The 13447-nt window shown below is 34.1% G+C and overlaps 1 protein-coding gene across 1 annotated transcript; it reads right to left on the minus strand.

Moving 5' to 3' along the window:
* Window positions 1-1695: 1695 nt before the first annotated feature.
* On the minus strand, window positions 1696-3843 carry LOC108377138 (uncharacterized). Its single transcript, XM_017633400.1, has 3 exons — window positions 2933-3843; window positions 2298-2757; window positions 1696-2226 (listed from the first exon to the last, which is right to left on the minus strand). The coding sequence occupies exons 1-3, from the start codon at window positions 3626-3628 to the stop codon at window positions 2135-2137; spliced, it is 1248 nt and encodes a 415-aa protein (XP_017488889.1). The 5' UTR covers window positions 3629-3843; the 3' UTR covers window positions 1696-2134.
* Between the last annotated feature and the right edge of the window lie 9604 nt (window positions 3844-13447).

Here is a 13447-nt window from a genome sequence, read left to right on the forward strand (position 1 = left end):
AAGATCGCCCTATCTCGGCAGCCAGTTTGAAAACGCCCTATCTCAAAAACTTTTTCAAGAACGCCCTATTTCGGAATTCGTTTCAAAAACTCCCTATCTCAGCTGCCGATTCAAAATTTCAATACGTTTTGAAGTGAGAAAGGGCGTTTTTGAACCGAATTCTGAGATAGGGTGTTTTTCAATAAAATTCTGAAATAGGGCTTTCGTGAAAAGTTTTTTGAGGTGGGGCGTTTTCGAACTAGCTGCCAGGATAGGTCGATCTTCCACTCAGGAGTCGATATATTCGCACAATTAAAATATGTATTGACATATCCCAGTATAATATGTAAAACAGAACTCTTTTTATTATGAAAAAAATATCTTATAGCGTACTATTAATAGGTTATAATAAAATCGAATAAAATTAATACATATGTATAAATGCAAAAGTTCTGAAAGTTGTCGGCAACTATGAAAAAGCAGCAAAGTAAAGATCCAAACGAATGAAGGTTCAATATGGAATAACTTTATGCAAGTGAAGTATTGACTAGAATTTTTTCGGCGAATTTCTCATATATTTTTATTTTATATATGCAGCTACATACGTACATATATTTACATAGAAAGAATGTTTGGCACGCTGGTTAAATTGAATTCTCTAAAGATTAATTGAGCATATTTTTTAATCTTACTGAACACATTTACGCGACCAAAGGGTTTATCAACCTTTATTTTTGAGAGTGGTGAAATGTATGCATGTACAAATTGTTTATTAATTCCAAAATGATAAGTCCCTTGCTGTTTGTATATTCGTATGCTGTTGTAAATACACTTATGCATGTATGTGTTAAGAAAGAAACAATTATTGCTGCATGAAAAAATACATACACTGCCGGAACAAAGTATTGGCACAGCAAATTTTTCGCAATATATGCAGCAATTTTTATTCTAATATTTTCCGCCAATTTTGTATAAAAATGTGGTTCATTCAAGAACAAAAAACATACAAATATCAGCAAATTTTCATCAAAATTTTAAACTTTTTAATCAGATTTTTCAGANTATGCATGTATGTGTTAAGAAAGAAACAATTATTGCTGCATGAAAAAATACATACACTGCCGGAACAAAGTATTGGCACAGCAAATTTTTCGCAATATATGCAGCAATTTTTATTCTAATATTTTCCGCCAATTTTGTATAAAAATGTGGTTCATTCAAGAACAAAAAACATACAAATATCAGCAAATTTTCATCAAAATTTTAAACTTTTTAATCAGATTTTTCAGAATTTTTTTCAGTATGCAGTTTGCTGCCCATTAAATTCTAGTAAAAAAAAATANAATTTTTTTCAGTATGCAGTTTGCTGCCCATTAAATTCTAGTAAAAAAAATACAAGTTCGTAGTCAAAAATCGCGTTGATTTTTGAGATTTTTTTTTGTTGAAGGCGTTTTGCATTTTTTCCATATAAAGTATTTTCGAATAAAAAAAATTGTATGGAAGAGACTGTGTGAAAAACAATTGCCAAAAACCAACGGTAATTCCTAGCTACTTAAAACTTGCACTTTATAATAATAAAATTGATTAGGCTACAAATCAGCATATTTGAAAAAACTCTAAAAAATCTGATTAAAGTTGAAAATTTTCGTGAAATTTTGCTGAATTTTTATGGTTTTTGTTGTAGAATGAACCACATTTTTATACGAAATTAGAGGAAAAATACTAGAATGAAAATTGTTGCATTTATTGCGAAAAGTTTGCTGTGCCAATACTTTGTTCCGGCAGTGTATATAATTAGAATGAAAGTTTAAAGCCTGGACTTCGGTTCCGCAGGAATATTAATTTTGTATTCCCTTTGCTATTCATAAACCCTAAGATGTTGCTATCACAAATATTTGGTAATATTTTTCCAGAAATTGGTTAAGCAATTACTAATACAGTTTCTTTGTTAGATAGCGCAATTAAATTATGCAGACATTTGATTTATCTCGAATGCCAAATGAGATAAGCTTTGCTTCTTCATTAGTTACAAACCGTAATGCGCTTTCGTCCATGAACGGATGGACGGTATGCTGTGCGATTGATTTTTTTCTTTGGGCTTTCTAACTTAAATTTTAATTGTAAATATATATTTAAGCGATTATGACACTTGTCCTTAACAATAAGACCCAATTAGTGTAATTGAGAAAGTATCTGCTACAGGATCCGGAGCAGAAATAGGTTTCCAATATAACCAGTTGTAGCTGACTGTAAATAAGTTGGTACATATAAATCTAAAAAGGTGAAACCTTAATTTGAGTAATTTGATCTACACTTACGCACGAATGATTGTGGTAAACGCAATGACAAAGTTCGACAGAGATGTCGACATTCACTTGTTGGACGCAGAAATATATAGCGAGTTCCAAGCGCTTGTTGCACATATACATTTGCACATTCCGTGTCAGGCAAAGTGTATCCCGGAGCTTGAGCCGTATCGATGGCCATGTACCGTTCTAACGCAATACCAGTACGGGGCAAACGCAGGGTTGGGCTGGCGAAAAGTTTACGCAGTAGACGTGCTGGCAACATGCGATTACAGCGCCATAAGTTATGCGCCTCTAAGGGCTGTATGGACTCTTCGTTGTGCTGAGAGTGATTGAATTTGCTGAAAAGCTCTTCCAAGTTGGTTACATCGCGGTAAGTCGAATGCACGCGATATGCATCACGCAGGAAGATCTCTTGATTGTTAACGTAAATATTGTAGAAGTCGTCGAGTTGAATAGGATCTTGTTTTATCTAAATAAGATAAGAAAGTATATATCGATTCATTTTTAAAATATATATACAAAATTTCCACGATAATAATATTTACACACCTTAAATACAAAAGGCACAAACTCATTTNAAGAAAGTATATATCGATTCATTTTTAAAATATATATACAAAATTTCCACAATAATATTTACACACCTTAAATACAAAAGGCACAAACTCATTTGACACATCGGATAAATCATCACTTTTATTTCTTTCATTATTAGTATTGCTGGGATCTTCAGAACCTACTGCTGTCAATTCCAGTACACTCTGCACACTTGAACAAGGATCGCAACTAAGAGAATCGATACCTTGGAAGAAAGGATTCTGCATGAGGCACGACTCATCGTATAATTCTGTAAGTCGTGGGAAACGTTGTATCAAAGGCAGAGTGATTCGGCGCCACATCCGCATGCTGGGATAGATAAAAGAATGGCCACTGTCTCCTGTTGATTGCGATGGTGATGTTCCCGGGGATAGTGAGTCATTACGATGTCGATAAGCAAAAACGCAGAAGGAAACTAATAAAAGATAAAATAGCCAATAAAGAATTTGGCGACGACGATCAAGAATCTGATTTAGCAGTTCTAGCTTAAGGAAGGCTAGAGATGATGTAGAATAGTTCCCAATATCCAAATCACGTTCCGATTCCATTGAGCTACGTTGTATAAAATATTGCCATAGCACGTAATTATCGAAATAGAAAGGTCGCACTTGGAATGACTTTTCTGCTAAATTGCGAAAATGACGAAGGGAATTTAGGTAGTTTTGAAGTATTAGGTGGCGCGTTTGTATAGCTGGATCACCATTAGCAGCAGCAGCTGGTGGAGCGAAATGAAATTCATCCATATTATTGCAAACTATAAATTTAACTATGTTTGTTTTCTCTGCCCATAATGTTAATAGTTTGATAAACAATTAGTAATTTCCTTCCGTAGTAAATAAATTACGAATATACTTCACTTTATGCTCGCTTAATATTTTTTTCAACTTTGTTTTGATCAAGACATATTAATTTAGAGGAGCAAAACTATCGATGGTACTATCGATAGTATCGATATCCATCCATACTTACTTTGCTGTTCGCTTTGGAAAAATTTTTTTTTTTTTCAATTTTAGGCGTTTTCGGTGTTGGTAGTGCCGCGATTGTGCAGTAAAAACTTGTTTTCCTTGGTCAAGGTTTGCAAACCTTGGCGTTTACGTTCATTGTTCAAGTACTGAATAGATATATACATATGTATCGGAATTACATATACACCTGATTTACATGATTCAAGTACTTGAAAGCAATTCTTGCTCATTCTCTTTTGTGTTTTTTATTTGCTTTTACACGTTTCAATTCTGTTGAATTCAAGTCTTTGGTTCTTTAAATGGGAAGCAACGAAAATGCCAAAAGCAAAGCACGAAAGTTGAAACGACTTGACGGTACAAACGCATGTGTACTCGTCCCTTTTCTTCTCACCCCCTCTCTTCCACATGCGAGCAGAATTGAATTCAATACTTGAACCATGTAAAAGCAGTCATATATAAAGAATAAAACCCTTTAAAAAAAAATAAAACCATTTTAATGATAATATCGCGATAGTATCGATAGTTTTTCGGGAAATTGCAAAACGATTGGCAGTCTAATAATAACGATACTATCGCGATAGTATCAATAGTCTTTCCAAAAATTACGAAAATTATCGATGGTGTGACTATCGCTACCATTTCTAACATAAATGTGGCTTGATCTTGAAATCGGATAATTTAATTTGTAGTTCGCTTTTGAATTACTTTGGTGAATTAATGTCCACAAAAAACGCAAACACTTATGAGAGTTTTCTATTTGCAATCATTAAAAAAATATCAAAAAAATCGGAAAATGTTATATAATATTTTCGATTTAATTGCATGTTACTTGCACAAATCAACGAAAAAATTTAATTTTCTTAATAAAACAATTATTTTCACAAAAAATCTAACACTTTCCAAAATATCACAAAATCATCAATATTCATATTTAATTAACAGTCCAAACGCTCTCGTGAGATTAAAGCTGATGCCAGATAAAACTTTGTAGCTTTGCGTGACATTTATAACTTTGCCAGCAAAGCGCCAGACGCAAAAGGTATGCCACAATGAACGCCAAGAAAACAATGTTGTACCGCTTTTTTACTCATCAAAGTTGCTGTGGATTTTAATTATTTTGATTTAAAATTATCAGCAATGTAATTAAGTTTTATGTTTCTGCATGAAAACCCGAATTTGGACGAAACAAAATAAATATTAAACCGGCTGATTGTCAAAGCGCGCAAAAAGATGGGAGTTGACCATCTTTTCGCTTCGCGCTGCCGCTTCAACGATTTATGTGGCATGCTTTGTGCATTTTCATACAATTCATCTTATCTGTCAAAGCGAATCTGTCACGTAAAGCGAAGCAAAAGTTTTATGTGACATCACCTTTAGCTCTGTTACCGCAGAACTCCACAGGCGAACAGCGATGGCCTACCAACTGTCATTTTGACGAGCAATGTGATTGCAAGTTTTTGTGTGTGGGCACTTTGATGTCTTGAAATAAGCATTTGCCGCATGACGCCACCAGACAACATTCTCTCAATTTCGGTGTTTAAAAACATTTAAATCTTTAAAAAACTTGCTGAATAATTTCCTAAAACGTAATCATAAATAATCCAATAAGGAACAGACTTTTATTTTGATTTAATATAAAAATTTCATCGATGTTACCACCAGCACGCTTTATTACAAATGAAAATATGGCTGTCAAACTATCGAATTGCCTGCAATAGATGTCAAGCAATAAGCGCTGACATATATTGCAGCACATGAGAAATAGGCGGTCTCCATTGGAAATATATTTTGTGACATAGTTTTCACGACATCAGTGTTTTCCTGTGGAGACAGGGCCTTAATATTCTTCTTTTCTGCTTTGTATTTTGCTTTCGCTGTTAAGTATTCCAAATATTTGTCGCTCTTAAAATGCGCTTCGCCAGTTTTGTTGCCTCGAAAAATGTGGCATTCACAGTTCTTGGACCTTCTCTATAAATATACGTTCTCTGTTTAAACGACTCATTCCTAATCAGTGTTACCAGAAAAATATTTCGTTTGGAGCTGAAACGGCTAAAAAAGAGCTAAATAATATTAATAGTAGCTAAAATGAAGAGCTATTTTTTTAAGTTGAACATTTATTATTATTGACTTAAAGTTGTTTTTGCATTTTCCGCAATTTTTATAAAAACAACGAATATTATAAATCTAAGGCAAAAAATTGCAATTAAGTGCGCGGTAATCGGTTGCAAGAACACGTACAAAATTATTGAATTGATTAGCACAAACGTGCGCTCAAAAATTGCCTTAATTTTTTTCTTTATGCTTCGTCTTTAATTTTTTTTTGTTTACTTTTGGTGCATTTTAAAGAAAATCACATGGCGCTGAAATTACAAACGTCAGGCAAAAAATTGCTTATATCCTTTGCATCATCTTGTCAGACCTTGTGTAGTTGGATCATGAGTGTAGGCCAATGTTCGTTGAGTCCGTTGTTGTTGTAGTGGTTGAGTCCATCGACGCTCTCTATGCAAACATGCAGTCTACTCAACTGTCATTTTCATTCTTGAGCGGAACGTACGCAAAGTACCCATTCTGAGAGGGCCAAAAGTAAACAGTATAAAGCACATGGTGAAACAAATACAGATTGTGAACCGTTAACTCTCTCTTGAAAACTTTGACAGAAATATGACGTAATAGGGATTTTGTGTATTGCCTGTGTAACATACATATACAAATACACATGCAAATCATATCCATACTGATAGATCTCTCTCAGCTCTCTCCGCCGCCAAATCTCCGATGACGTCATATTCACGTTACTCTCCCAAATTTCCCATCAAACAGCGCAATCTAATATTCTATCGGTCTTGAGTATAAAGTCTTCTCTGAAATTAAAAGCAGCTTTTTGACATAATATTCTATTAACGAAGAGTCGACTTTATTTTGACTATAACTACGAATGAACGTAATATTAGGGCAAGTGTTCCTTGCTTACGCTTTTAATTAGATAATGCGGTGTTCGCATAAAGCGATTTTACAGACAACTTTTAGTTGGAAGCAACAATCTCCTGGCGTGAACGCACTTTCAACTAATCGCTTCCACTGAAGTTGGGGGGTAGCCAACTTTTGATTCAACTAATCACCTCTAAAATTACCTCATGCGAAAATCGTATAATCTGTTACCGCTTAAATGTCTGTGAACATTAGGGGCCCTCATGTAAAGTGATAACGGGATAAATTGCTTAAATTTATCAGTTTATCTGCATGCTTTCATGAACGCTCCTTTGCAAATAATTGCATAAAATTGTTTATTATTTAACTTATACGGCTAGTTACGTTTCATTCTTACCTCGTCCATTGTGTTAATTTGCTTTTTATGTGTTCTTACCAAAAGGGACCACCTGGCAACCGATCAGGGTGGAATTTTGCTGAAATTTATGCATTTACCCCCCAAAATTGTTTGATAAAGTGATAAACTTTGGTTAAATAGATTTCCATACAAAGTTTGACAGTTAATTTATCAAAAGGTGCAATCCCGTATTCCTCGGACTCGGACTAGTAAAACTGTCAAAAAACAAAAATTCACTCAGAGCGAGAGAGTAACATTGGAAAGTACGGGATCGCTTTCTAGTAAAAAATGGTAACTTCTGTCAACTTCAACATAACCTCCAAATTTCGGTTGTAAATGTTTGCTTATTTTGTATGTAAATACACTCAGCTCACACACGTAAATAACCAAAAACACTTGCAAATTCATTAGAATCCACTTAAACAAGTAATTAAATACTTTTCAACATGAATTAGCAGAGTGCACTTTTCTTCTGTTTACAATTTGGTTGCCAAACACACTACAGCTGATCGTTTGACACATTTATCAGAATTTACCAGCAAAAAATTCTCGGTCTAAAACTGGTAACTTCTGACAGAGAGAGAACCGTCTCTTTTTTGTCCTCTCAATAGTCAGAGAACCGAGTACGGGATCGATTTCCAGTAAAATCTGACTGATTCTGACTATTTCTGACTAGTCCGAACTCGTACGGGATCGCAACTAAAATTATAAATTTATCATTTTATCAAGCTTATCAGCAGTTTATCAGTTTTGATGAAGACCCCTATTATATAACACTTTGCCGACCAACTTCCATTTTAATTAATTTCATGTTGATCTGGCAACGTAGCTATTGGAAATGTGAGGCAATAACCAAATAAATGTCAAAACGCAGACTACCATCGCAGACGTTCTGCGCGTACCGAGAAAAGAAAACGTTGAGAATAATATTAGTTTTTAGTTTCTAATTAAATTAAAGCAAAATAAAAATCAAATCGTTTGCAAGTTAAATCGGTTATATAGAGTGATTGTGGAGTGAAATATATTTCAGGAAAATTATCTGCAGATGCAGAAAAAACCGTATGGAAACGAGCGAGTGAGTGGAACGAGTATGTCTGTCGGTTTGGCCGAGGGGAAGTCGTGAGGCTTTGCAAATTTCACTACATTCGAGAAAAGTGAAGTGAAATTCTGTAAAAAAAGTATTGATGCGCAAAAGGAAGTGCATAGAAAAAAGAAACAGCAAAAATTATGAATGATATGAAACGAGTGTTGCAAATATGTTAAAATTTACTGGTACCGCGATTTACTTTAATAAATTTGGAGTATTGTTGCATGATAAAAGATAAAATGTATTGGGAGTTAGAACAAAGGGAAATAGTAAAAATGATGTTTGGACTGCACAAAGCAGGCGAAATTGAAAAGCAGCAAAGAAGAAATACATAGTTTAAAAATGTTAATGTGGACGGCGTTATGCTACGCAGCGCCCGCGCCGTGCAGACGTTGTCTACGCTGCCGCATGTCATCAAAAATTGTAGTGAAGCTCTGCAACATTGACTACATAGTTCAAAAGTTCTGATTGACAAATACATATATTAATATATGTTATATCGTGTGTGGCGTTCATTATAAGAAAAGACAAATGAAAAATTTGTTTATCGTTAAAATACTGTTTATAGTAGACGTGTTAAATGTATGAAAAGATATATAGACACGATGCGTAAAGTAGCGTGGAAAATGTGGCACTGCCGGCGTAGCGTTATGTGTACATAGCGACGGTGGTCGGCTTCGCGCTGCATGCAAACACACGTCGGCGTCGGCGGCGTTGTCATGCACAAAATGAAACAAAAGAAATCTATTTGTGAGCGTTTGCTATTGGTATGAGTAAGCGAGAGCGCTGTACTATTTGTTTGCCGGACATGGAGAGGGAGAGCTCACCGACAGAGATTGCGAGCGTTGCCATCGTTTACAATTGACAGTGGACTACGTTTGTTAAAATTATCGTTAAAAAAGACGAACCAAAAATACAAGATCAAAGCGGGTTCGTCAGATGAGCATTTGTTTACATCACAAGGGGAAAATTTTCCAATAATGGACCATGCTTTGAAAAAAGGGTGATGAGGGGGTGTAGAGGGGGTCGCCCCCATTTTAACTCTGAAGGTCCCCCCTCCGGCGGCTTGTAGGTTTTAAGTAATTAGTAATTAAAGTTACAAAAGTCAAATTCAACCTTAATTTTTTCTTTTGTAGAGCGATTAAACTGAAACTTCGGTGCTGCCACACGTCCCAAAAAAATTTCGAAAAACAAATTGAAAACGGAACAATGAAAACACACCATTTTTTATTGCATATTTTCACTATATGTATAGCGAAGTATTGATGCTGATGATTTTAATGAAAAATATAATAATAAAATATTGTTTTACCTTGAAATTTATATACCTATTTTATATGTGTACTTTATATTTCTTAATGCCTCACAAAGTATTTTTGGGTAAAGTTTCCAACGATCTGGCTCTACATACATACTTTGCGAATAGAAACTTACTTAAAGAACACTTTGATCAGCATTAATTGTTTAATATTTATAAGAAAAAAAGCTCTACATTAATTTGTTTATGAAGAAAAGATGATATATTAATGAAAAGCAAAGGGATTAAAACTGTTAGCATTCCTACACAAAACGTTGAAGATATTAGCCAATAAGCACTTCCTCAACACCTGCGAATTTCATTAAAAAATTCGCTGTACTTTGCATGAAATAGGAAATGGTCCATTATTGGAAATCTCAGCCAAAAATCGACTTTTTTCACTCTCTTATTTTTGCGTGATCTTGTGTCTTTCGTTCATGAAAAACTGAATTTTTTTTGGCAATTTAGGTAGTGGCCGAGTGAACTGGAACTTTTGGCTGAATCCGAAACCGAAGCGAATACTCGGCTTTTTTCTTGAAGACAGATACTTTTCGGAACCCAACACGTAAAAATATTCACCCTCATTGCGAGAGTCGTGTCGAATGCAAGTCGTTTTACGAGAGTCGAAGCGTATCGAAAATTTCACGTCATTGTCTAAAATTTCCACTGAATAATGTATTAAAATGGAAAAACTTGGCAGCACTGTATAGTTTTCGACGATTTTCATCGTTTACTTATTTCAGCACGACAGTAGACAATGCGAATATTGTCGAGTCGTACAATTTAGCCTAATTTACGACTTACGCAATGAGGCTGAGTACTTGTTTTCAGTCCGGCACATACTGTGTACAAAGCGAATTATCTTCCAATGAACGTTCCAAGCACCCCCATTATCTTTACGCTTATAAAATTCCCAAATCGAATTACTATGAACCGTTGCATCTGTAGAGATACTGGTTACTTAATACTATACAAAGCAAATTTTGAAAACTTCACTTGCCAAAAGTTGTATGGGTCATTAAAACTTCGGGCGAATATAAGATTTTAACAACGACAGGGAGTAAGAAAGTTGTCATAAAAATAAAACAAAAAATTAAATTACAGCAACGCTACAGAAGCACAAAATAAAAAAATAAAAAAAGTTTTATTATTTTACAAATAAAAATTTTCTTTGACTACCAATTCTAGCTGAAACCTTACCGAATAATGAGACGTAAATTACTATAATGTGATGCGTTTTTATTATTTTTACCTCCCTTTTATTAGCTCGGGATGCAACTATGTAATATTGATGTTTTTTATTGATAAGGCTCATTATCTAATAAAAACCATGTAAGCCAAAATTTCAATCAGCATTTTCAGCCCATTAATAATAGTAAACGTAAAATTTTAGTATAATAAAGATCAATTTTCAAGTAGCTATAGCTTTTGGTTAATTTTTTGGCTTTTTTTTTGAAGGTGTTGATCATTTTCTCTATATACAAAATTTTTGAACATACTTTTTTTGGAAGAAAATGCCCGTCACCACCAGCAAAGAAAAAAAAAACTAAAATCAACCGTAAGGCCCAGCTCCTTCAATATTGTACTTTATTGCTGATCAAACAGTTGTATTTTGGTACACAGTTTGAAATTCTCTACAGCGGTTTTTTTAGATAGTGAGATATACCTTCATAAAAAAAATATTACACATTAAACAAAATAAAATTCAAAACTTGTTCAAATGTCTCGTCCCTATTTAATTTCCCGCCACCGTACATAAATATGCACGTACTCATTTACATTTAAATTTAAAGTTTACAATAATAATTTTTTTTTCATGAACGTTAATAAACAATGCGAAATTTTCGCTTTAATTCCCAAGTGTAGCAAACCCATTGAAAATTACAACCCCATACGCTAAGAACTATTTCGCTCTCTTTGCATTCTGCCGCCCAAATGCAAGTTGTATATGTACATATGTAGGTACATACATTACATTTCACTAACAGCTTTTACTATGTTGGCAAATCATAGAGACATGTTTTACGCTACAACCCTTGTCAATATCTTGCGCTAATTGCAGCGCAAGTAGTACAAATGTACGGATATACAAAAACATTTTCTTTTAAATTTAGCTCCGGAATTTCGAAAAAAAAAAATTTGGTTTTTCGTCTCAGCTTATTGACTTTGGATTGGTGAAGGTCGGTTGGTCCCTATTCATAATGATAATTTATTATACTATTGCGGTGGACAGTGCATACATCGTACAGCGGCAAGAGCGTACAACTTGCGGTATGTTGCAAGTGAAACGATGCACTTGGCGATGGCAATTCACGACTTTCTTTCGGCTTCCTTACGGTTGCGCTCTCGTTTTTGTCGTACTATATACAATATATGTAGTTTTTCACATTACTGAATGAATATATTGAAAAAGTATAGTGGCTGTTAAAGTAAATTGTTCAATGTGGAATGGCATTCCGCTTTTCTGTTACATCTCCACACATAGTTGCATTATACAAATGTGTAGATACTTGGCAATGGGTAACAAACGAGAATGTACAATCAATAGGTGAGGTAAAGTAACGAAATTTGCAAGTGAAACTATGTAGCAGAAAAGATTAGATTAATATATGTATGTTTATATGAATTTTTAATTAGAAATTCTAAAACTACATTTTCGCTCAGAGGCGTTAGCATAACAAACAAACATAAGAAGTGAGTGAGTGATTTTGTTACCTAAACGAAACTGAGTAAATTTCGGTAATGCGATAAATCATTAAAACGATAGTACAAACCTAAAATGCATACTTTTAAAGCCAAGTTGACTGGTAGTGTGCCAATGAATATCCTTAATAGGCGATGAAGTACCTATATGAAAGTACGCAGTGAATGTCAATAAGAAAATAAAAGTGCTAATAAATAATTGCTTTTAAATGCAATAGAAACATTTTACGATGTGCTCCGAATGTCTCACAAATGACACGCCTCTGTTTGTTATCTATTGCAGTTTCTTGGCTCCATTTCTTGTATGCCATCAGTGTATGCTCGTTGCAAATATATGTACTTATGCACATGTGCATATCAAAATATGCACTAAATATGTATGTTGAATCGAAATAATTGATCAATTGCAAAAAAAAAAGTGTTTGGAGCTTATGGAATGCGCATAGATGTGTACTCAAAAATTTAACAAGCACATGTATTGAAAAAAAAAACACGAAAATATTTTAATATTTGCNATAAGAAGTGAGTGAGTGATTTTGTTACCTAAACGAAACTGAGTAAATTTCGGTAATGCGATAAATCATTAAAACGATAGTACAAACCTAAAATGCATACTTTTAAAGCCAAGTTGACTGGTAGTGTGCCAATGAATATCCTTAATAGGCGATGAAGTACCTATATGAAAGTACGCAGTGAATGTCAATAAGAAAATAAAAGTGCTAATAAATAATTGCTTTTAAATGCAATAGAAACATTTTACGATGTGCTCCGAATGTCTCACAAATGACACGCCTCTGTTTGTTATCTATTGCAGTTGCTTGGCTCCATTTCTTGTATGCCATCAGTGTATGCTCGTTGCAAATATATGTACTTATGCACATGTTGAATCGAAATAATTGATCAATTGCAAAAAAAAAGTGTTTGGAGCTTATGGAATGCGCATAGATGTGTACTCAAAAATTTAACAAGCACATGTATTGAAAAAAACACGAAAATATTTTAATATTTGTGGACACATTGTACTAAAAACATCGCTTCAGCTATGGCCTGGAGTTGGCGATATCCAAATAGAACCAAATATACGCCGAAAGGTAAGAAAATTGTAATTTCAGTTGATATATGTACATATGTATGATTTATGATAAGTGTTTTATTTAATTTTGTGTATTTTGGTGGGACCAATAT

Source organism: Rhagoletis zephyria, unplaced genomic scaffold (genome assembly GCF_001687245.7).
Source record: "Rhagoletis zephyria isolate East Lansing unplaced genomic scaffold, Rhagoletis_zephyria_1.1 Rzeph_scaffold_11551, whole genome shotgun sequence".
NCBI classification, from domain to species: Eukaryota; Metazoa; Arthropoda; class Insecta; order Diptera; family Tephritidae; genus Rhagoletis; species Rhagoletis zephyria.

What these genes read in the sequence shown, in the direction of transcription:
- LOC108377138 (XM_017633400.1), bottom strand. Translation starts at nt 3,628, where the DNA reads ATGGATGAATTTCATTTCGCTCCACCAGCTGCTGCTGCTAATGGTGAT. An exon ending in TTGTGCCTTTTGTATTTAAG is followed by an intron (nt 2,758 to 2,932) that starts GTGTGTAAATAT and finishes TATCTTATTTAG; the next exon opens with ATAAAACAAGATCCTATTCA. An exon ending in TTTACCACAATCATTCGTGC is followed by an intron (nt 2,227 to 2,297) that starts GTAAGTGTAGAT and finishes ACTTATTTACAG; the next exon opens with TCAGCTACAACTGGTTATAT.